Here is a 25,214-nt window from a genome sequence, read left to right as displayed (position 1 = left end):
TTAGAGTGATTCTGGGATTTCTGTGAGGCAGCATACGTTAGCAGACTGATTCATGTGATACGAATGCTTCCAAAAAGACTGCATGCAAAATTTGCTCTGTTAACAAAGAAGAAGAAAAAGTAAAGAAGCCATTCATCATTACTGTGTGACTAGACGTCTGCTGAAGAGTTGCTGGAAGGCCACAGCCGCAAGATAGTCGTTCACAGTAGTTTAAGGTGAAAAAACGATATGGTGCTTAGCTGCAGAAGAGGCAGATTCCAAATGAGATACGTTAAAAAATCTCAAGGAAATGTAATTCGCTCACGAATTGAACATATTCAGTTTGGGCTATTGTTACGAAAGGTTTACAAAATAGTGTTAATAGTGAGGAGGGAAAAGAAATTTTTCACCTCGTATTGTTTTAGGTAAAGAAAGAGCACCTCAGAGATTCATAACCGTGTCTACTGTTAGAAAATACCAGAGTGGTAGTATGCGTTATGGAAAGAATTATTCTCAAAAATCAGAGACTTCAAAAGAAAACAAAGTCTGAGAAATCCCTGCTTCATCAGGAAGCTTACCACAATCGTTCTCACGAGGATCTGCTGGCGTTAAGGGTTATGACGGCGAAAGAGTGGGCGGGTTGGAGGCTGAAGATTGTGGTTCGCAACTGGCTGACCGCTATCCGCAGAAAGTGACTTCCTGAATATGAAGCAGATTTAGAAATGATTATTCTTGGAGGATAATGCCACTGAATTCAATCTACTGCGTCTGTCGACAAGCATCGACACGTGCACACGTGTCAGTCGCAAATAGGAAACAAGAAAAGACACTCTGAGCCTGGGTGACAGCAGTCAGAGCGGATCACTGCCGTCGCAGCAGCTGTGGTGACGTCACCGCAACACTTGTTTAATTACTGCGCGAGCGGTCAATCCGAGAAACAAAACACACCGTGAAGTACGGCTGTGGCGTTTGGGCGCGGTGTTTGTTACACAGCGCAGTCTGAGGAGGGAGCAGTGTCGGAGTGCAGTGCGCCATGAAGAGCTCGGGCGGGGCTTGCAGCCTCCTGCTGCTGACGATGGCGGCAGTGTGCAGCGGCCGCAACGCCACAGAATACTTCCAGCAGGCGAGATTCCAGCACATTCCCTCCAGGCCCGAGGACGCCCTCATCTTCTTCACGGCCGCTGCTCCGCCCCTCATTTGCGAGCTGGAGATGGATGGCGACTGGGCAGGGGGAGACCGTTTGAAAGCCGACCTCATTCTCAAATTGGCATACGCCAGGTCGTTCTACACGTGTTCGTTCGAAAGAAATGCTACATCACACGCTGATTTGAAATTGATACTTAAACGTCTACCACGAGTTTTCGTTTCCGAAGGGGAGCGTAAATTAGTCTATATCAGCAGCGAAGTCAGATGCACTACCGATTCACAGCTGCCAGAGGAATATTTCCATGTGAGAATACAGCGCCCTAATGAGGAAGGTCAAGTGAAATGTCGTTTCCGTAGCCTGGACGAAAAGTTGTACGTCAGGTTTCCAGGGTACCCCACCATTATATGCCAAGTAAATTATCCTAACTGGCAGTATCGTTTTAAGCTGCTAGGTATTGTTGGCGACTGGCTGGAATGTGCATTCCAGGTGTACTCAGACCTGGACACAAATGACAAGCACTCAGAGAAACTGCTCCATCATTCCTTGGTCAGCGGTCTCCCTACTCGTGCAGATGGCAGACTTTCAAATGTCGTATGCTCGCGCCATTCAAGTCTTTATGGAACCGGCCATTTTCAAGTAAGACTGCCGGGTAGCACAATTTACGACTGCAGTTTCTCAAACACTACGAGCCACTCCTGATCATCTGGTAAGAGTAACTCTCTGTGTTTTTGACTACGTTTCATTATTTCGCAATTATTGTAAGATGTGTCACATCTGTGGAATACTTCTCATAGCTGTGTGTACTTTAAAAAACTATTTATTGCCTCTGTTACCATGCATGTCTATTCTCCAGAGGCCAACAACATGCAGCATAAACATTTTTATCCTCATATAGTAGGTGAATAATAGGAGATACACCAGATGTAAAAAACGTGGAACTAAATACAAGATAAAATCCTACAGCTTACAGTTACGCCAAAATATAACGTCTGTATAACGAACTTATACGCCATTGCTGTGCGACTGTGAGATAATTTCAATAAAACTCTACTCACTTTGCTCTCTGTATTTCTTTTTCTACACAGAGTCGTCGAATCAAATGTATTGTTTTATAAAAAATAGTATGAACGAAATAAATTAAGGGATTAAAAGTTATTGCGCAGCAAGAGAGTCTCTGTACACTAACTACGAACAGAATATTAAATCCCGTTACAGCAATAATACTAAAAATAAAAGGAATTTCAAAACAATGTTAATTACACAGGATGTTCAGATAATGTGGTTCTCTCTCCAACTTACAAAATAATAAGTGTAAGGAATATTTAATCATAAAGTTGAACATGAGAAATTTTACTCGTTTTATCGGCGTTACGGGCATTAGTTATTACCTAAACAGCTATAGCAATCAATTTTGATTTTTCAAATAGAGCATAATCTTTTACGGAATGAAATTTTCACTCTGCAGCGGAGTATGCGCTGGTATGAAACTTCCTGGCGGATTAAAACTGTAGGCCGGACCGAGACTCGACCTCAGGAACTTTGCTTTTCGCGGTCAAGTGCTCTACCAAGTGAGCTCCCCAAGCACGACTCACGATCTCTCCTCACAACATTACTTCTGCCAGTATCTCGTTTCCTACCTTACAAACTTTACAGAAGCTCTCCCGCAAACCTTGCAGAATTAGCACTTCTGGAAGAAAGGATATTGCGGCGACAGGGCTTTGCCACAGCCTAGGGGATGTTTCCTGACTGAAATTTTCACTCCGTAACGGAGTGCGCGCTGATATGAAACTTCCAGACAGATTAAAACTGTTTACCGGTCCGAGACTGGAACTCGGGGCCTTTGCCTTTTGCGGACAAGTGCTCTACCAGCTGCGCTACCCAATCACGACTCACGACCCCTCCTCACACCTCTAATTCCTTCAGTACCTCGTCTCCTATCTTCCTCCGCAGAGTGAAAATATCATTCTGGAAGCATCCCCCGGCTGTCAAAGCCATGTCTCAGCAACATCTTTTCTTCCAGGAGAGCTAGTTCTGAAGGTCAGTAAAACTTTGAAACACATATCTATGCTAGCCGGGGTGGCCGAGTGGTTCTGGGCGCTACAGTGTGGAACCGATCGACTGCTACGGTCGCAGGTCCGAATCCTACCTCGGGCACGGATGTGTGTGATGTCCTTAGCTTAGTTAGGTTTAAGTAGTTCTAAGTTCTAGAGAACTGATGACCTAAGAAGTTAAGTCCCATAGTGCTCAAAGCCATTTGAACCACGTATCAATTTTGAACGAACTGTAAAGAAACAGATGCCACTATTAAAGTTCCAACACTCACATTTGCACCAAGTTGTTTTGAATTCAGTTACCATTTCACCTTGAAGTTGGTTGTAATTATATCAACCCAAATATCGAAAGAAAAAATAATTTGGTCCTGGTCGCACTCCTGAAGGATTATAGAATATTTTATATACCAATAACACTCCAGGAAATTGTTTGGTTGCCATTTCTCAAGGTGAATTTAGAAATTCAGGAAGAACGTTACCTACTGTAATGGTCCAGATCCAGACAATAAAGTCGTCAAGAGAGAGCCGGGTGGGATTCAGTAGTGAGGACCTAGCTAAGCTCGAGAGGACCAAGAAAAATTCATTGACAATATCGTGTTTATTGGGCATTAACACAGGACTGTTCTCCAAAGCGCCGCGCCACAGTCGGGCCGGCGGAACAGCGCCTCGTCAGCAGAGGAAAGCCAGCGTGCGCTCGGCTCACAGTACGACCAGCACAGCGAAGTGTTGGCGGGCGGGCGGCCGTCGACCCACGGGATCCGGGCAAAGTGCTCTCGCTGACGTCGAAAATCTACACTCAGGCGCCGCGACCCACGTCCACCTGAAATCTTCACTAGCTAACAGGGGCACCTCTCAGCTCCCATATTGGAGACAGATGCTGCTAGCATCAGTGTCAGCCACAGGGATGGGATGAGCAGCACCAGTGCCCTCTCTCTAGAAGGGAGATGACGTACAGCGATCAGACCATGCAGGTGAAGTCCCCAACAGGCCTGCAGGGTGATGGCTGCCACTGCGTCCCATCAGTGTTGCTTCAGAGGTTGGCAGTGCAGCTGGCAGAACAACTGGACTCGCGGTTCCAGAGACGATCGAAAACAGCCAAGTGTGCTGACGATCGACCTCTATAGCCTCTCCTCTCAGTGCATAGCTGCAGCTGACCAAGTGCTGAGACTATTCATTGGGCAGTCGGCGATCACTACTCAGCAATCAGCAATGAAACTTATGTTAATAAGAGTGGGGTATTTATGTCGGCGATTCCTGTGCACTGAGCGGCCGTGGGGATGGCTATGACATCACGTATCCTGTTTCTTACCTCGCTATCTGCTCTCCTAGTGACTTCAGACATTGGTAGTTTCACCTTTCAGAGACTCTTTTCTGCTGGCTCGACACCTGAATACTTATTGTTGCGTTGCACCTAGCTTTCCTTACGAAATTCTGCTTTGTTACTATTAAGACGGTATCCTTCGACTTTATGCATCACTTGCAGATGTGGGTGCTCAGTCGTTCCCTTGTGCTGTGATAACGTGATAACTTCGGTGTTTGCCACAACTCGCTCAGCATTTCCCACTACCTGGCAGACTACTTGTCACTGGCATAGGTAGTCCAGCTTCCGGGAGCTGCCAAGGTAGAACTTGGACAAATTTTTAGTGAGCTTTTCAAAGCTGTCTCGATTTCTTTCTTTTTTCATCACATTAAATTACCTATAATGTATTATGACTTTTCTGTATACTGAATCAGTTCCTCTGTCGACCACATTCTTCTTGATTTCTTCCCATTTTACCTGCAGCTATTTCACTCCAGCTTGTTTGCAATTCTTGCTGAATACATTTTCGTATTGATTTTTCTTTCGGAGCATTTATTTCATTACCTTCTATCGTCAGTCGTATGAAGTAAGGATTTTGCTTTTACACAATGTTTTTGCAATTACCTTATTATACTCACATATAAGTAGGGTGTCCAGCGAAGGAGTCTCTGATTTCAAACTTAAATATCTCGAAAATTAAAATCGGTAGACGAATGCAACAAAGGGTGTATTTATTGCGAAATTTGTAAGAATTTTATACAGATGTTATACAGAAGTCTCGAAATAGTCCAAAAAAATTGCTAACAGATGGCCCACTAATCGAAATGCGTAGTGTCCATAATTAGTGTGACACAGCTTAAATCGAGCATTTCACCGTCGAAACGTGAAACGGGATTAGCGTACCGAAGGAAGAGGTAGAAATCATGTTATCCATTAAACAAAGTGTTTCTGTTGGTGGAATGGCACAGGTCAGAATACAGTCCTACGGCAACAGGCAAACACGATTTAGTGGAGCAATAGGACCCGATGTGAAAAACGTTTGCATTTTTCGCCAGATTCCAACGGAAAGGCAGCGAAACTGGATTACCTTTGAAAATATCGATCAGTTTCTAGATTTATTGAGCAATGTCGAAGGATATTCGTCGACAGAATTGCAGCAGAGACTGGTTTTAAGCATACCAACACCCTGAAAATATTGGGACAGAGCCTACACACATTTCCAATCAAAATCCAAAGCCACCAGGCCGCACCTGTACGACAGAGGACTAACTTAGCGAACCAGATTCTCATAATGATTGATAATGAAGGAGTTGATGTTGCCAGCCTCTGGTTGGCGGATGAAAGACGCTTTTACCTGAATGGAGGTGTGAATAAACGTAATAGGAGATTATGAGGTTCCGAAGATATCCATTTGTGTGAAGTGAGACCACTGCATTCTCCCAAAGGGCTATGATATGCAACAGAGGCTTTATTGTCCATTTTTTCACGTGAGAAACGTTCTCTTGTGAACGTTACGTTGCAAATTCAGAAGAAGTTCCTGCCATACAGCTGGCGTTGGATGTTCTAACAAACACCGCGTTCTTTTTTGCAAGGTGGGGCCAGACAACATCGCACCGAACGAGCGTTTCGCTTTCTTGTTGATTACTTCTCGAACAGAGTCACTGCGTTGCATTGTTGCAAATTTACTGGGGAGGTGATGGATTGACTTTCATATTCGCCCAAGATGAATCCTGGCTACTTTTGTATGACACATTGAAAGATACTGTTTATCGGAACATCGCACTACACTGCACGAGTTGAATCGGCGATCCGTGTGGCTTCCGAATCATTTTCCACTGAAATACTTCACGATGTGATGGAAAATTCCTTTGTTCCTTTGGACCGGCCGCGTACTGCGAGTGGTGGACATTTCAGAAAGTTTGTGATGTAATTGCAGAGACTGCTCCCAGAGGAAAATTCTGATTATGCAAGCTGGTACCATACGAGTTCCACAGCTTACAGCGGCATCTGTTGCAAGCTTTTCTATTTTGATACTTCTGCATAACTTCTGTATAAAATTCTTACAGTTTTCACAATAAACATATTTTTTGTTGCACAAGCCTATCGATCTTTATTCTCGAGATATTTAATTTTGAAACAAGGACTCCTTCGCTGCGCACCCTGTGTTATCCTATTTGGAAATAACTACTCTCCCATAAGTTAATTATCTACTGCCGTATTCAGCATCTGTGCATCTGCTGCGTTAAAGATCTTCGAACGCACACTATTCCACCACACATTTATATGCTGCTATTTCGGTTTAAAAAAAGAAAAGGGGAGGGAATATTGGTGGTTAAAGTCCCATCGACAGCTAGGTCGTCGGGGACGGAGCACAAACTCGTATGAGAAATTGGTCGTGTCGTTTCAAAGAGACCGTCTCGGTCTTTACTCATATCTTAGCTGATTTAGGCAAATCGAGAAAAACCTAGATCTGGATGGTCGGGTGAGATTTCGAACCGCCTTCTTCCAGAATGAAAGTCCAACGTGCTGTTGCGACGTGGGGCGCTCAGGTTGCATTGTGAGAAGGAGGCTGCACACGGCGTTAGGGGTGTGTGGTGCAGTTTACATCCGGAGGTGTAAGTGGCACCGTCGTATCTGAGATAACATTTACACTACGGGCCATTAAAATTGCTACACAATGAAGAAATGCAGATGATAAACTTGAAACCTTCCCGTCTCCTCTATATCGTTTTTGTTAATGGTAACCTTCCCTTTTACAATACCTATGTAACCTTCCCTTAGGATTTCCATCTCTTGCTTAATACTAACAAATGAAATCTTCCCTTTGAAATTTATTCTCTTTCTCTATCTTCGTATAAAAATTAAATTGCTGCTTATTAAAAGTGATTATCTGATTATTTCGACGAAACATAGAATGTGTCGTCGTTATCTGCAATAACCAAAAACTGTTCCTTACGTTTTTTACAATTACTGGATCGCCATCTGACTGCAACATCGAACTGCGACATGAATATACTTACTCTGTTTTACTATACTCTATTAGCTGCTGGTGGGCTTACATAATAAGTGGCTGTATTTATTACCAAAGCTGACGTTATTCTTTAATAAATTTGACTGAAATTACGTAATTCATAGTTAAACTTTTTCTTGACAACAATAAAATTTTGAAAAGTTTTATGTTGATGATTTTTGGGATGGACTCTAATTAGAAATGCAATATTGCTGGCAAAAGTTAATTATATTCTAAATGAAATGATTTTACAAACGTTCAAATAGGACTTACTTTTTACAATAATCTTACAACTAGCAATGCGCAAACATACCTTCAGTAGTCTTGAGTTTCTCAAAAATTGATTCAATAATATTAGTTCCTCTTATTATAATAGTTATCTGATGTCTCTGTACATCCGTTTATAATCTCTCGTAAATCATAACTAGTGGCTGGCAGGTGCACCGCTCCTCTCAACCATTCGCTTCGGACCTGCTACCGACTCGCTTCACTTCTCGCTTACTACTGACTTCCTACGAACGCTAAAGTACCGTCTCTCCTGCCAACAATGCTTTCTGGTGCAGACAATCCCTGCTACCATTACAAAATGTATCAATACGCGGTCTATCCCGCGCTTTTCTTAAAATGTATCCATACGCGGTCTCTCCGGCCCTTTTTAAAATTGTATCAATTTGCAGTCTCTCTTGTCAAAAATACTTTGGTGCAGACTCGCTTCACTTCTCGCTTACTACTGACTTCCTACGAACGCTAAAGTACCGTCTCTCCTGCCAACAATGCTTTCTGGTGCAGACAATCCCTGCTACCATTACAAAATGTATCAATACGCGGTCTATCCCGCGCTTTTCTTAAAATGTATCCATACGCGGTCTCTCCGGCCCTTTTTAAAATTGTATCAATTTGCAGTCTCTCTTGTCAAAAATACTTTGGTGCAGACATTCCCTGCTACCACAATTATTTCCAACATGACAAATAATAATTATTCCTACTTAAGCCTTTTAATAAAATATAAACATCTTTCATAAATTGTGCTTTGACAGTAAACAATGGAAATATACACTTCTTACATAACCCTCCACTGGATTTCCTTAAAATTTTCCTACGTCGTTATGTCATTTGGACTTGACGTAAGGAGAACATTTGATTATAGAAATATGTGTAGTAATAAGTAAGTTAAGATAGAATATTTCTTTCAACAAAGTACATACATATACTGCCATAAGAATTTTTTTTCCTAACTCTAACAAAGAGAATATTCAAAAGAGTATACATCAAAATGTACAAATAATATGAGTCAGTAAGTTGGAAGTGTACATCAGGTAGTAAAAGTTATTTATATTTCTAATAGTAATGGATGGCAAAAATTAGAACATAGTTTATGTTTCATTATGAATTGGTGTCTATTCATACCATATTCAAGGAAGGGAAAAAAAGGAATAGGATAGCATGGTCAAAGCACTGGAAACTGTCTGTGAATGCACTCAAAAGTCCGCTTCTTTCCCTCACATAGCACAACACCAGGATTCGCCATGTGATTCCGTCGTCTCTTTGATCCATAGTTTTAGTGTAAGCAAACACTAAGTTAACCATCGAATTGCCTGAGTTGCCACAGCTACATCAGGTACAAGTTCCAACTTCAATTGTCCATTAGTAGTGATGGTGTACATCTTGGTATGCAAGCACCTATTGACGTACATCGTGACTGTGGTGTGCATCCTTGTATGCCAACATCTCATAGAAAACATCGTAGATTGAAGTAACATGGTTCACTATTCACTTTGTTCGTGCTCCATAACCGTGGGGATACACAGGAATTAAGGTACAGGTATAATCAATTGGTCAAAAGGTTCACTGATATGGTTGATACCATTATTACCAAATTTTACATCATCTCTTTCCTCTGTGCTCATAAAATTATATATTTTACGTTTAAAAGGGCAAAATATTTCACCTTGTGTGGATGTAGATAAAGTTTATAGTTTTAAACCCTTACATAAAGAAACACATTTTCCACCTGTAGTGAATTCAGCCTACAATACGTATCACATTACGTGACACTCAATAACATAAACAAATATTTCTGTAAGTGGAATTTAGAAGTACATTTAGGCATCAACATTTTAAATAAAATAGACAAGTACCTTTATACAAACTATGTCACTTTCTGTGACTCTAAATAAATTACAATCTGGTGCTCATATAAATAATTACATAAAGACACTGTTATATTACTTCACAGGTTGTGAATTCACAATTTTTGAAATATGAAAACACATTTTGACAAAATATGTCACTTTCTGTGACTTCAGTATGTTCGGTAATGTGTTCGTCAGTTATGAGTCATATTTTCAGTCGACTATATATTATGTTTGAGTTGTGTAACACACATCGCCATTGTTATTTAAGAAAAACATTTGTATTTTACATAGAGTGCGAATCGCTATTCTGACATTTGGTGTGATCTGTTTTTCCTATGTATGTATCTGATGTAAAAGATATGTTCAATGCAGAAAAAAATTTTCGAATAGCAAAGTACATGTAGTAAGCAATTTAATGTGGTTTCTCCCTCCGTAGTGCTGCGCTGTGGCACCTGTTATCAAAATAAACCATTACTAAATTATACTCCTTACATACTAAAGTCTTCATTCTCCTCTCTCCTTTGTACCACGTGTCATCGCTCTGTATTACCTATAACAAAATATTCATGGTTAATAATCGTCAGTGCACGGCATGACTTCAACATCTCTCTGCATCTGGAAAATCGCGTCAGCTCTCGGCATGACCTATAAAGCATTTATCCACATTTCTCCATATTCAATACTTACATTATAATTAAAACTACGTTTATTTTGGTGAACTATGACAACAATGCTTCATGCATGGGTTAAAAAATACATCTAATTGCTACTACTGTATGAAAATTATTTGTATGTGTTATACACTTAGATTTAAAGTAGTCCTGTTAATTGCTTCACTTACCTTACATAATGTGAAATAAATGTCCTGTGAGAACACTTCTAAGACTGCTATTAATGTTCAGTGTATTTATCTGCGGTCGAATCGAGGTGGCCTGTTGTGCACATAAATAACCCATTAGTAGCTCACTGTAGTCGGTGTTGCTGGACTGTGTCAAAAAGCTCATTGTTATACTCTGTCTATATGTATCCCTGTAAGAAGATTTGTCTATTTTAAGAATTTCTTTATGTTTGACATATGATGGTTTCCTCTCGATTTTTTTGTTCTGAGTGTCTCAATGTGTACTACATTAGCGTGTGGAATATTTCGAATTCTGTACGGTCCTGCATATAGAAGTTCAATTTTTTTGCATCGGTTCTTCCCTTTATGTGACAAATAAGGGGTGCGGACTAGTACCTTATTGCCAATCTCGTACTTGCGTGGTCTACTTACCTGCTTCTGCTGTCTCTTCCGACGATCTGCAGCTCGTTTAATGTTCGCTAACGCCATATCTATTATCTCACAATGACGAAGTCTACGCTTCTTTGGAAAAGTAATCACTTCAGTAAGTTTATTCGATGGGTCTTTATTCGTCAGTATTACAGTTGGTGAGAGCATCGTTGACTCATTAGTTACTGCATTTATTACTTCCTGAAACTGTGAAATGTATTCGTCCCATGTTGTATGCTTTCTGTGGCAATAAATTGTACAAAGTTTCCCGATCTCTTTCATTATTCTTTCTGCGAGGTTAGAGGAACTGTGATATCTTGATATATAAATTGGTGTTATGTTCTTACTTTCTAACATGTGTTTCCATATGTCTGACTAAACTGCGTTTCGTTATCTGAAATAACCTTCTGTACATGTCCTACTATTGATAGAAAATCTCTTACAAATGCTCTTGATACTGATCTAGCTGTTGCTTTCCTTAGTGGAGAAAATGTTACAAATTTGGATGTCAGTTCTACGGCTACTAGAATATAACTATAACCTTTACTTGTTCTGGGGATTTGACCGAACAGATCTACTGCTGCCATGTGTCTTAACTTACCCGGTATGATGGGATGCAGTGGTGGAATATGTGATACTGTGGATGATTTAGCTTTCTGACATATCTTGCAGGATGCTATAACTTTGCGAATGTGTTTTTCCATATTGTTGAAGTGAGAATTTTGTCGAAGAATTAGAAAGCATTTCCCAGCTCCGTAATGTGCATAGCTTAGGTGCGTATACCATATCAATTTGTTTCTGATCCCTTCTGGAATGCATAAAAGCCAATTGTTGGCGTCTGGGCACGAGCGAATAAACAGAATATTTTGATGTATAGTGTAATTATGTCTGATTTTTGCGTTGCTTTAGTCTCGCCAAAGCGTTAAAATCTCTTTTAGTGTTTTATCTTTCTGCTGTTCTCTCTCTATGTCCTGTAATGCTGATGATATAAAGTTTTCGAAAACTACTTGTTTGATATACATGATACTATGGTTGTTGTAGCAGAAGGTATTTTCTTTCTCTAGTCGTTTATGCTGAATAGATCTCGATAGTGCGTCGGCAACAATATTCTGCATGCCTGGAATGTGTACAATAGTAAAGTCGAACTCTTGTAGGTATAATTTCCAACGGCTTAATCTATCATGCGTAAGTTTTGCTGATAATGAAAACTGGATTGCTCGGTGATCGGTATATACTGTGGTGTGTTTTCCATATAGATAATGACGGAATCTCTTAAATGCCCTTACTACACATAGCGTCTCTAATTATGTTACAGAGTAATATCGCTCTTCTGGAGAAGGTATCCTGCTTGCAAACGCAATATGTTTAACGATTGTGTTACCGCCCTCCTCTACTTCCTGGAAAATATGTACTCCTAGTGCTGTAGTTGAACTATCTGTTGCAATGGAAAAGTTTTGTGTTGGGTGAGGATGCGATAACAAAAGTGCCCTTAGTAAACCTTCTTTCAAATTCTCGAATTCAGCTTCAGCGTCTTCATTCCATGACCAAATTGTGTTTTTACTTGTGAGCTGGTATAGCAAGGGTGTGTCTAATGCATTATAATGAATGAATTTTCTAAAATAATTAATAAGGCCTAAAAAGCTCCGAAGTTCCTTCTTATTTGTTGGCACGTCGATATCTTTCAATGCTTGCAATTTGTCGGAGTCTGGTGCAACACCTGTTTGTGAAATGATATGACCTAGAAATTTTATAGAGGATTTTCCAAATTCAGATTTACGGAGGTTTATAGTTATACCATTTTGCTCGAATGTATTCAGTAATTGTTGAAGGGTGTGTTTGTGCTGTTCCCAGTTTTCTGCTGCGATTAGAATGTCATCTACATATATAGTAATTTTGATTTTAAGATCCTTTGGGAGAATTGTATTAATGCCTCGTATAAAGGCTGCAGACGAAATCGTTAGTCCAAACGGAAGTTTACAAAATTGGTAACATTCACCAAAGCAAAGGAATGCTGTATACTTTCGGCAATTTGGATACAACTGGATTTGCCAAAATCCTAATTACAGATCGAGGGTGGTATACATGGAGGTGCCATGAAACTTTTGCAGTAGCTCTTCTAACGTCTGTGGTCGGTCAGTTTCTGTAATGATTATTTTATTAACTTCACGTGAATCTAAAACTAAACGGAGTGATCCATCCTTCTTTTCAACGATGTGTAATGGATTTATATATTGGCTTGCTGCTGGTTCAATTACACCCTGATCAATCATTGCTCCTAACTCTTTCTTAACTGCTTCTGTGTATATATGCGGGATTGGATAGTGTTTTGCTTTAAAAGTCTCGTGTGGTTTCTCCTGAAATTCGTACATAAATCCTGTCATCGTTCCTGGAACATTGTTAAAAACTGTTTCATATTGCACAAGAATATTTTCTAATTCTGTGCGCTCTATGTCGTCTTTTGCTATATTGTCTCCAACCTTGCGTGTAATTGTCTATAATACATTATACTCCTGTTCCTCTGCCATGTCGTTATTATGTGTACTCGTGTATAGTGTGAGATAACAATCGTTATCTTTAGAATCTGCAATAATCTCGATCCTGTGCATATTTTGTTCTTCTGAGGATACCGTATTTTGAAATCTCACTACCACTTCACAGTCTTCCTTCTTTAATGTTAGGTATGACGATTTAAAGTCAATCTTTCCATCGTACTGTACGAGACAATTCATTCCTAGTATTGTATCAGTTGTTAAATGTGGAACTATCCAACAATTTCTGTGGTAAGTTTGCCCTGCAAAAACAAATGTTAATTGTGTCTGTCTTTTGACTTCAATGATTTTTCCTGGAAATGCTCCCTTAACTTTAGATTTGTGTAATGGGAATACTGGATAATCATTGTCGCTATTCCATCTGTTAAATGTGTCTTCATTAATTACGCACATTGGTGAGCCTGAATCAATTATTGCTAAAATATTTTGTGCCTTTAAATTTATCTGAATTGTTGGGTGACATATAGTTTTTTGCATGATCGGTTTTTCTTGTAACAATGTGTCTCGCACGTCGTCGAATGTAATGGCATTCTCTATCGTTATCTTTTCTCTGTGCTTATCCATAGTGTCGTCATTCAGAGATTCATCACAGGCTATCTCTAGTCATAAATGTTCTGCCATTTCATTTTCTGTTGGGGAGTGTTGTGTGTTTTCAGTGAGCTGCACTGTTCTACCGTTTTGATTATTAGCCGTAGGTGGTGGATGAAATCTTCTGTCTGGTACATTCATACGATAACTTGGTTGTTGTGCACTGTTTGAATTTCTATGAAAATTATTATTGTAGAATGTCCTTTGCGGTCGGTGTTCGTTTTCTCTCCTTCTGTCGTCATAACTGTGGTTATACGGCGAGACATGCGTGTTTCTCTGAAAAGGCTGTCTTTGTTCGTTTTGTTTATTTTGCGGCTGACCCATGTAATTGTTTGCACCTGTCACCTTTTCTTGGCGGTGAGTCATGTGACAGTTCGAGCGGTTCGGCATTTCCTGTCGTATATATGTCGTGTCATTTGGAAGGCTTTGTTGTTGTCTTGAATTGTAATGTACATTGTTATTATACTGCTGTTCATTGAATCCCTGTGTGTATTCTCGACTAAAGTTTTCATTTTCGCTGCGAAAGCGTTTATTATGATTGTTATTGCCAAATCGTGTTTGTTCAAAATTATTATTGTTTGTCTGGTTTGCGCTATGTCGTGAAAAGTTCTTATTAACAAACGCATAATCTGCCTGGTGCACCTCTAGCAATTGCAGGATGTCTCTAAATGCGTACAAGCTGTCCTTTTGCTGCCCTCTTAATAATGACACTTTCAATGCTCTGGAGAGTTTTGAAATGTACAACTGTATTAATGTGGGTTGACTGTATGGCTCATTGAGATATTGGTTTTGTTCAACCATATACTCGAAAAAATTGTGTGATTGTTGGGAAAGTAGAATTCTCGAAATTTGGTAGACTAATTAGCAGATCTTTAATGCTACTCTGTGTGGTATCTGACCAATATGCTGCTAGAAATGCTTCCTGGAATGCTTCTACTGAAAAACACTATCTAGCAATTGGTCACATTCTTCTCGCTGGTTCCTCTTCAAGAAAACTAATAATAAAATCTAGCTTATGTTGAACTGGCCATGATGGTGGGAGTGCCGCATGGAATTGTTGGATCCAGTCCAGTGGATGTACTTGCGTCCTGTCATTTTGAAATGTTTTAAACTTTCTCACTGAAAGGAAATGCTTGTGGTCGAAACCGTCATGTCTTTGTGTGTAATTATTTTCGTAATGTTGTGAATGTGAATTTGTGTGTCTTTCTGCCTGGTTAAGATCTCTTACTCTCTGAAGTCTACCGACATTATATGTACTGTGCATCTGAGGCATGTGGTAATGGTGTGTGTTCTGTCGGAATTGATTATTTGCAGTTGTTTCTTGTGTGTCAGCTATCCTTTGCTGTAAAGAAGTGATTTTCAGATGTAACAAATTATTACGTGATTCTAGGTGCGAGTGTTTGTTGCACATTTGTAATTTGCGTATCTTTACTATTAGAAATCTGTTGAACTGAGACTGGTGCAGTGTCATCTGATTTACGGTCATTGGTAGTATATTAACAGGTCTGTTCTTGTAGTGAGTTCGTTGATCTTTTCTGTCAATTCGTTACGTAATTTACGATTACTTGTAGTTACTTTCTTAAAATCTGCTTTCAAATTTTCTGAGTTTTGATTGATTTCTATGTGTTCCATTCTGTCAGTTAGTGTCAAAACTTCTTCTGTTAATTTATCCTTAATATTCTGGGTTTCAGTGTCTGTAGAAATTTTCGCCTCAATTGTGTGTGATTGAATTTTCGTGAGCCTCCCTTGTATTTGAATATTTGTTTCCTTAACCGTTTCGATTTCTTCCGAAATCGAGTGTATGTAATTATCCACGTAAGTTTTTCCCTGAGGAAACACTTTCTTTTTGTCGTCCTGTCGCTGTTTATTAATTGTTCGTAATAGTTCTTTTCGTTCTTTATCCTGCGATCGCACCAGTTTGCGGTGACGTATCAAACAGTTTTCTGTGTGATTGTTATAACGTTCATCAATGTGAGCGTTTTGTTTACAAAAGTTCTCTGTCATTGTTTTTCGTATGCTAACCGCGAATGCTTCTTGTTTATCTGTTATTTCTTGAATCTTGGCGTGTAATTCTTGGTTTGATTTTTCAGCGACTACCTTGATTTCGTTTTTTAGGTCTGCTGATTCTTGTGCCCTTCTGTTAAAGTTTTGATTCATGTCTTGTCTCATTTGTAGCAAAAATGCCATTATTGGATCCGTTTCGGATTGACTTGTGTGTGTATTTGTATTCGTGGTTAAAGGTTGTAAATCTGCGTTCATCTGAACATCCTTAGACGATTTTAATCGTGCCACCTCTTCCGGAGTTTCGGAATTTTTGTCAATAAAACTGTGATATCTGCTACGCAGATTGTGTATCTGTGTACCGTTTGAATCTGTTTCGGCACGTAATGGAGGCACACTGTTTGACTGCATTATAGTGTTTTTGTTACTGAAACTATTATGTCTTCTACGCGTAATTTATAGCTGTGGAGCGTCTGTTGTATTTAAAAAAAAAATTATTTTGCACTAATGTCTCATTATTAGTTGGCATTTCTGAAGTTTGTTTGACTGCATTATAGTGTTTTCGTACCTGAAACTATTATGTCTTCTACGCGTAATTTGTAGCTGTGGAGCGTCTGTTGTATTTAAAAAAAAATATTTTGCACTAATGTCTCATTATTAGTTGGCATTTCTGAAGTTGATTGTTCGGCAAAAGATTCCACGTTATTACTGCTTCTGATTATTTCGACGAAACATAGAATGTGTCGTCGTCGTGACCCTCAGTCGTTATCTGCAATAACCAAAAACTGTTCCTTACCTTTTTTACTGTTACTGGATCGCCATCTGACTGCAACATCGAAGTGCGACATGAATATACTTACTCTGTTTTACTATACTCTATTAGCTGCTGGTGGGCTTTCATAATAAGTGGCTGTATTTATTACCAAAGCTGACGTTATTCTTTTATAAATTTGACTGAAATTACGTAATTCATAGTTAAACTTTTTCTTGACAACAATAAAATTTCGCAAAGTTTTACGTTGATGGTTTTTGGGATGGACTATAACTAGAAATGCAATATTGCTGGCAAAAGTTAATTATATTCTGAATGAAATGATTTTACAAACGTTCAAATGGGACTTACTTTTTACAATAATCTTACAACTAGCAATGCGCAAACATACCTTCAGTAGTCTTGAGTTTCTCAAAAATTAATTCAATAATATTAGTTCCTCTTATTATAATAGTTATCTGATGTCTCTGTACATCCGTTTATAATCTCTTGTAAAACATAGCTAGTGGCTGGCAGGCACACCGCTCCTCTCAACCACTCGCTTCGGACCTGCTACCGACTCGCTTCACTTCTCGCTTACTACTGACTTCCTACGAACGCTAAAGTACCGTCTCTCCTGCCAACAATGCTTTCTGGTGCAGACAACCCCTGCTACCATTACAAAATGTATCAATACGCGGTCTATCCCGCGCTTTTCTTAAAATGTATCCATACGCAGTCTCTCCGGCCCTTTTTAAAATTGTATCAATTTGCAGTCTCTCTTGTCAACAATACTTGGGTGCAGACATTCCCTGCTACCACAATTATTTCCAACATGACAGATAATAATTATTCCTACTTAATCCTATTAATAAAATATAAGCATCTTTCATAACTTGTGATTTAACAATAAACAATAGAAATATACACGTCTTACAAACTTTTATTCATTGGACAAATATATTACACTAGAACTGACATGTGATTACATTTTCACTCAATTTGGGTGCGTAGATCCTGAGAAATCAGTACCCAGAACAACCACCTCTGGCCGTAATAACGGCTTTGACACGCCTGGGCCTTGAGTCAAACAGATCTTGGAAGGCGTGTACAGGCACAGCTGCCCATGCAGCTTCAACACGATACCACAGTTCATCAAGAGTAGTGACTGGCGTAATGTGACGAGCCAGTTGCTCAGCCACCATTTACCAGACGTTTTCAATTGTTGAGAGATCTAGAGAATGTGCTGGCCAGGGCAGCAGTCGAACATTTTCTGTATCCTGAAAGGCCCGTTCAGGGCCTGCAACATGCGGTCGTGCATTATCCTGCTGAAGTGATTGGTTTCGCAGTGGTCAAATGAAGGGTAGAGCCACAGGTCGTAACTCATCTGAAATGTAACGTCCACTGTTCAAAGTGCCGTGAATGCGAACAAGAGGTGACCGAGACGTGTAACCAATGGCACCCCATACCATTACGCTGGGTGACACGCCAGTATGGTGACGACAAGTACAAGCTTCCAATGTGCGTCCACCACGATGTCGCCAAGCACGGGTGCGACCATCATGATGGTGTAAACAGAACCTGGAATCATCCGAAAAAATGACGTTTTCCCATTCGTGCGCCCAGGTTCGTCGTTGAGTACCCCATCGCTGGCGCTCCTGTATGTGATGCAGCGTCAGTAGTGGGACAACCTTCGCGTCAGCGCACTCTGCATTGTTGCCAAATTTATTCAAGGTGGCGGCGATGATGTCATCCAAGATGGCTGCATGTCGACTTGGCAACAGCCGATTTATGCGGGAAAATAGGCCAATTGTGCATGTCCAGTAACCTAACCTCAAGAATAAATGTCGGGAAATTTGAATTTCGGCGGGAAAATAGACCAATTGTGCGATGTCCCTAAACTAAGCCTCCAGAAGAAATAATGGCAGGGGGTTTGAATTCCAACAGGAAAACTGTACTTACCATTATTATTATTGATTATCCTTTATTAACATTCACTACCATTTATTATTATTTATTATCATTTATTATTGTTTATTATTACTGCCCTGCCTCCACTAGAAAATTCCCTCCAAATTCAAATTCCAACACGATAATGGCTGCAAAGCCTTACTTTTGTTTTTTGTTATTCATTATCATTCATTGTCATTTATTATCATTCATTATCATTTATTATCATTTATTATTATTATTTATTATTATAGTCCTACCTCCACTAGAAGATTGTCTCAAATTCTAATTCCAGCACGATAATGTCTCGAAAACTGTACTTCTATTTGTTATTATCATTTATTATTAATTCAAGATGTCCGATTTTCTCGGAGAGAAAGCCGTTTTCCTTACATCCATAACAAAAATCTATCACAAGTTCAAATCCCAATACCATAACTGATCACATGTTCGAACTTTCTCTGTCACTTATCTTTTTTCACTGATAGCCTGTCATAATCGTGTCAAATAATAAACTGCACTTATAGTAACGTAAGTCACGTCCCTTGATTTTGCTGGGGGGAAGGGAACTGAAGACTTGATTTCAAGCAGCACGGTCATCACTTGTTCTCCAACACAGTCAGCACACATCTTTGATATCGCAGTGCAGTCGCCACTGCGTCTGTGCTCCAACGGATTTAGTTCAAATCCTCGCCACCCCCTGGCCAGCGTGCAGAGGTACTGCCGATGCCTGTCACGTTAGGCAGCCGGCCTCTCGCGCTGGACTGGCGGTACGCTGGGGGCGAGCCCAGCAATCGCTCCCACGTCGTAAACATGTTTTCGCTGGACACGCTGGAACTTGTCGAGTTTGACGTCACAGCGGTCCCTTGTCCGCTCGCCACGTGTATTCGTTTCCCACCAAAATTGTTTGCCTCGGAGCTGAATCACACAACGGTCGGCCATTCCCTGCCACACTTTTGGCGCCAAAGTTGTTTTCCTGGCACGTTCAAACCTGTCGATGCCGACCGCTCACCGTCCACCACGTATCCTTGTGCGAGCGGAACGCAGTGCTACACTTTTGGCGGCAAAGTTTCCTCGGCAGTGGAATCCGCCATGACTATTTAACAGCACGTTTGGTCCGCAATAGAACGCTCGCAAATTGACTCTCTCTCGCGTGAACGCGTAATAACTGTACAATCGCTGCGCCGCTTATGTCACACACCCTCCATACACGCGACGGACATAGTCTTCTGCAAATACCTAAGTACTTAATTCCATTTCGATTTAATCATATTAAATATTTACAATTTCATGTATGTATGCGAAGGTGTTCAAATTCCTAATTTCAACTACTTTTCGAGGACCAGACAGCCACCTCTCCCTAGGAACCAGCGCCGAGTTTGAATTCTGGCAGTAAAGAAAGGTCACTTCTGCTTTCTGTACCAACCTAAGAAAATTGTTGGAAAGAAAGGATACCTGTACGAACCTCAGCCGCCCGACCGCCACTCCCTCCTAGGAACCAGCGCCAAGTTTGAAATCTGCCAGTAAACCAAGCTCACATGTGCTCCCACCACCAACCTAAGAAAATTGTTGCAAACGATGCTCATCATCACTAAACTAAGCCACCACCACTCAACCTCGTCCTACTCGTTTCAGCTAAAAGGACTCACCCTGCACTAGGCCCGCCGTGCGGGATTAGCCGAGCGGTCAGAGGCGCTGCAGTCATGGGCTGTGCGGCTGGTCCCGGCGGAGGTTCGAGTCCTCCCTCGGGCATAGGTGTGTGTTTGTCCTTAGGATAATTTAGGTTAAGTAGTGTGTAAGCTTAGGGACTGATGACCTTAGCAGTTAAGTCCCATAAGATTTCATACACATTTGAACATTTTTTTGCACTAGGCCCAAGGATGGAAGAACCAATTTACTTTATTTAGGAATGGAGTGTATGTATCACACCGACTTGTTCCGCACCATACAGACCTGCAAAACACTCCTACATAACTCGTTTATAATGGTCTAGACACACGCTTGTTAATTGTAAACAGTCAAAAATAACTCATAGCACATCCTACAGACATGCGAACCGCTCGTAAATAATGCAAAACATTTATGTCCAAATAGCCAAACAACTGCTAATTTGAAACTTCCTGGCAGATTAAAACTGTGTGCCCCACCGAGACTCGAACTCGGGACCTTTGCATTTCGCGGGCAAGTGTTCTACCAACTGAGCTACCGAAGCACGACTCACGCTCCCTACTCACAGCTTTACTTCTGCCAGTACCTCGTCTCCTACTTTCCAAACTTTACAGAAGCCCTCCCGCGAACCTTGCAGAACTAGCACTCCTGAAAGAAAGGATATTGCGGAGACATGGCTTAGCCACAGCCTGGGGGATGTTTCCAGAATGAGATTTTCACTCTGCAGCGGAGTGTGCGCTGATATGAAACTTCCTGGCAGATTAAAACTGTGTGCCCGACCGAGACTCGAACTCCTTTCTTTCAGGAGTGCTAGTTCTGCAAGGTTCGCAGGAGAGCTCCTGTAAAGTTTGGAAGGTAGGAGACGAGATACTGGCAGAAGTAAAGCTGTGAGTACCGGGCGTGAGTCGTGCTTCGGTAGCTCAGTTGGTCAGTCCGCCTTTCGCCGCGGAGCAGCTCGGACTTGTTTACGTCTCGGCTGCGAACGGTCGCGGAAGAAGCGGTGTTTACACCGTCGTCACTCGCGTGTGTTACTGTTAGAATCGAACGCAATGGCACACAATTTCCGAAAAACCACGATACAGTTCACGTTCTGTAACGAGTATGCAAGACCGAAGGCTTTCGAAATCGAACGTTTCTTGAGGGACGAAGTGCATCTCAATTACACGGAGATTATTGGAATTCATTTATCAATCGTGAGCAGCACTCTGTACGTAAAGATGATTGACGACGCAGCATGTGATAGGATCATTGAAGCCGCCAAACGAGGATTCCAGTTCCGACACTCCGATGGTCATATTGGCGAAGTTTTAGTCGCTCATTCGGGCCTGGGCGTGCGTACGATTCGAATCTTCGAGCTGCCTTTCGAGGTACCCGAATTATTGGTCACTGAATCACTCCAGCCATATGGCAGAGTTATTAGTCATACAGCCGAACGCTGAGCAAGTTTTAGCACGTATCCAGTGCTCAATGGTGTCCGACAGGTGCGAATTGCCCTTACGAAACATGTGCCATCGTACATAAACATCGGCGGCTGTAGAGCTATTGTCATCTATGATGGACAGCCCCGGACATGCTCCGGGTGTGGTGGTGAAGGACATCTTTGATCAGCGTGTATGCAGAGGAGACTCGTGCAACTCCGCAGCGGAGACTTCCAGAATCCGACTACACCAACGTCACTGCCGATGACTTACGTGACGGCACTTCGCGGGGAGGTGACTCCGAGGTCGGAGCGCACCATCGAACCAACGCCGCAGTTGATTGAGGCGCCCTCGCACGCCGCTGAAGAAGGAATGGCTCCGACCAACCTCCAATCTCAGACACTACAGGTGGGGCAGAAAGAGGATGAGAGCATCACAATAGGCATGGAAGCTGAAGTGGAACGGCCCCAGGGCATTGTGGCGGCGGCGGGAACGCAGGAGATGCAAGATGCGCCAACACCAGAGGCCGAGGTTAGGGCCTGCAAACAACGCTCGCCAAAGCGCCGCAAGAAGCGCCGACTAAACTCTGCGGAGACGCTCCCTTCTCTTCTAGGGAGCCCAGACGAGTCTAACACTATGGACCTGTCTGACATGGAACCACAAGCTTCGGATGTCGCAACTCCCCAGTGGAACGGCGATATTCGTCCGGGACGGGATTCCGGTCCGAGACCTGGCTTATCTACTTCGGCACGAGGACTGGCGATAACTGTTAATGGAATTCATATGAATTCGGACAGTGAAATGATGTCATATCGTTCAGACGACGCATCCGCTCAGGGGCCTGCTACCCCTTCGGCGATGGAGTCTACAGCTGCGAAAGAACAACAGATGTCACACATCAATGCCGCACAGGAAAATTTGGAGCACACCAATAGTATCAGCTGGTATGAGCAGGACGACTACATCACCGATGCGGACCATTCTATTGGCGGGGCCTTGCATCCGTCCGCATCTCAAGAAACCTAATGCCGCAGGGACACGTTCCTCGGGCGACCCTCGGCGGATGTGCAAAGGGACTATCGACACAGTGAAACTTTGTCATTTTAACATCATGTGGAGATGACAGCTACTCGACCCCAGGCATACAGAATAGGGACAGTGAATGTAAATACCATTAGATCGCCCGTGAAACAGCAGTTGTTTAGGGACATGATATACGCGTCGGATGTGGATATACTGATGGTGCTGGAAATTTACATTCCTGAGTTCCAGGAAGTACATGGATACATCTCCTACACCTCGCCGCACTCGAACAACGACAGTGGAACGGCGATATTGGTCCGGGACGGGATTCCGGTCCGAGACCTGGCTTATCTACCTTCGGCACGAGGACTGGCGATAACTGTTAATGGAATTCGCATTCTCAATGTTTGTGCCCCTTCCGGCACAGAAAACAGACGGGCGCGTGCGAGATATTATTCGGAAGAGATTGTGCCCATATTTACGGGCAGATTAGATCATTTCATTATAGGTTGTTGTTGTTGTGGTCTTCAGTCCTGAGACTGGTTTGATGCACTTCTCCATGCTACTCTATCCTGTGCAAGCTTCTTCATCTCCCAGTACCTACTGCAACCTACATCCTTCTGAATCTGCTTAGTGTATTCATCTCTTGGTCTCCCCCTACGATTTTTACCCTCCACGCTGCCCTCCAAAACTAAATTGGTGATCCCTTGATGTCTCAGAACATGTCCTACCAACCGATCCCTTCTTCTGGTCAAGTTGTGCCACAAACTTCTCTTCTCCCCAATCCTATTCAATACTTCCTCATTAGTTATGTGATCTACCCATCTAATCTTCAGCATTCTTCTGTAGCACCACATTTCGAAAGCTTCTATTCTCTTCTTGTCCAAACTATTTACTGTCCATGTTTCACTTCCATACATGGCTACACTCCATACAAATACTTTCAGAAATGACTTCCTGACACTTAAATCTATACTCGATGTTAACAAATTTTTCTTCTTCAGAAACGCTTTCCTTGCCATTGCCAGTCTACATTTGATATCCTCTCTACTTCGACCATCATCAGTTATTTTGCTCCCCAAATAGCAAAACTCCTTTACTACTTTAAGTGTCTCATTTCCTAATCTAATACCCTCAACATCACCCGACTTAATTCTACTACATTCCATTATCCTCGTTTTGCTTTTGTTGATGTTCATCTTATATCCTCCCTTCAAGACGCCATCCATTCCGTCCAACTGCTCTTCCAAGTCCTTTGCTGTCTCTGACAGAATTACGATGTCATCGGCGAACCTCAACATTTTTATTTCTTCTCCATGGATTTTAATACCTACTCCGAATTTTTCTTTTGTTTCCTTTACTGCTTGCTCAATATACAGATTGAATAACATCGGGGAGAGGCTACAACCCTGTCTTACTCCCTTCCCAACCACTGCTTCCCTTTCTTGTCCCTCGACTCTTATAACTGCCATCTGGTTTCTGTACAAATTGTAAATAGCCTTTCGCTCCCTGTATTTTACCCCTGCCACCTTTAGAATTTGAAAGAGAGTATTCCAGTCAACATTGTCAAAAGCTTTCTCTAAGTCTACAAATGCTAGAAACGTAGGTTTGCCTTTCCTTAATCTTTCTTCTAAGATAAATCGTTCCTGTATTTCTACGGAATCCAAACTGATCTTCCGCAAGGTCGGCTTCTACTAGTTTTTCCATTCGTCTGTAAAGAATTCGAGTTAGTATTTTGCAGCTGTGACTTATTAAACTGATTGTTCGGTAATTTTCACATCTGTCAGCACCTGCTTTCTTTGGGATTGGAATTATTATATTCTTCTTGAAGTCTGAAGGTATTTCGCCTGTTTCATACATCTTGCTCACCAGATGGTAGAGTTTTGTCAGGACTGGCTCTCCCAAGGCCGTCAGTAGTTCCGATGGAATGTTGTCTACTCCGGGGGCCTTGTTTCGACTCAGGTCTTTCAGTGCTCTGTCAAACTCTTCACGCAGTATCGTATCTCCCATTTCATCTTCATCTACATCCTCTTCCATTTCCATAATATTGTCCTCAAGTGCATCGCCCTTGTATAGACCCTCTATATACTCCTTCCACCTTTCTGCTTTCCCTTCTTTGCTTAGAACTGGGTTTCTATCTGAGCTCTTGATGTTCATACAAGTGGTTCTCTTATCTCCAAAGGTCTCTTTAATTTTCCTGTAGGCAGTATCTATCTTACCCCTAGTGAGATAAGCCTCTACATCCTTACATTTGTCCTCTAGCCATCGCTGCTTAGCCATTTTGCACTTCCTGTTGATCTCATTTTTGAGACGTTTGTACTCCTTTTTGCCTGCTTCATTTTCTGCATTTTTATATTTTCTCCTTTCATCAATTAAA

At 41.6% G+C, this 25,214-nt stretch overlaps 1 protein-coding gene across 2 annotated transcripts in view; it reads left to right on the top strand.

Moving 5' to 3' along the window:
- Nucleotides 1-941: 941 nt before the first annotated feature.
- Nucleotides 942-25,214, top strand: part of LOC124711885 — an 88,843-nt gene continuing 64,570 nt past the window's right edge. For both annotated transcript variants that reach the window (XM_047242128.1, XM_047242127.1), the window contains exon 1: nt 942-1,832. In XM_047242128.1, the coding sequence (XP_047098084.1) occupies nt 1,013-1,825 (813 nt within the window). In that variant the 5' untranslated portion in view covers nt 942-1,012 and the 3' untranslated portion in view covers nt 1,826-1,832. The remainder of the gene's footprint in view (nt 1,833-25,214) is intronic.

The sequence above is a fragment of the Schistocerca piceifrons genome, chromosome 8 (assembly GCF_021461385.2).
Source record: "Schistocerca piceifrons isolate TAMUIC-IGC-003096 chromosome 8, iqSchPice1.1, whole genome shotgun sequence".
Taxonomy (NCBI): Eukaryota; Metazoa; Arthropoda; class Insecta; order Orthoptera; family Acrididae; genus Schistocerca; species Schistocerca piceifrons.
Note: the sequence above shows the minus strand (reverse complement) of the source record. Positions and strands in the feature narration are given on the sequence as shown.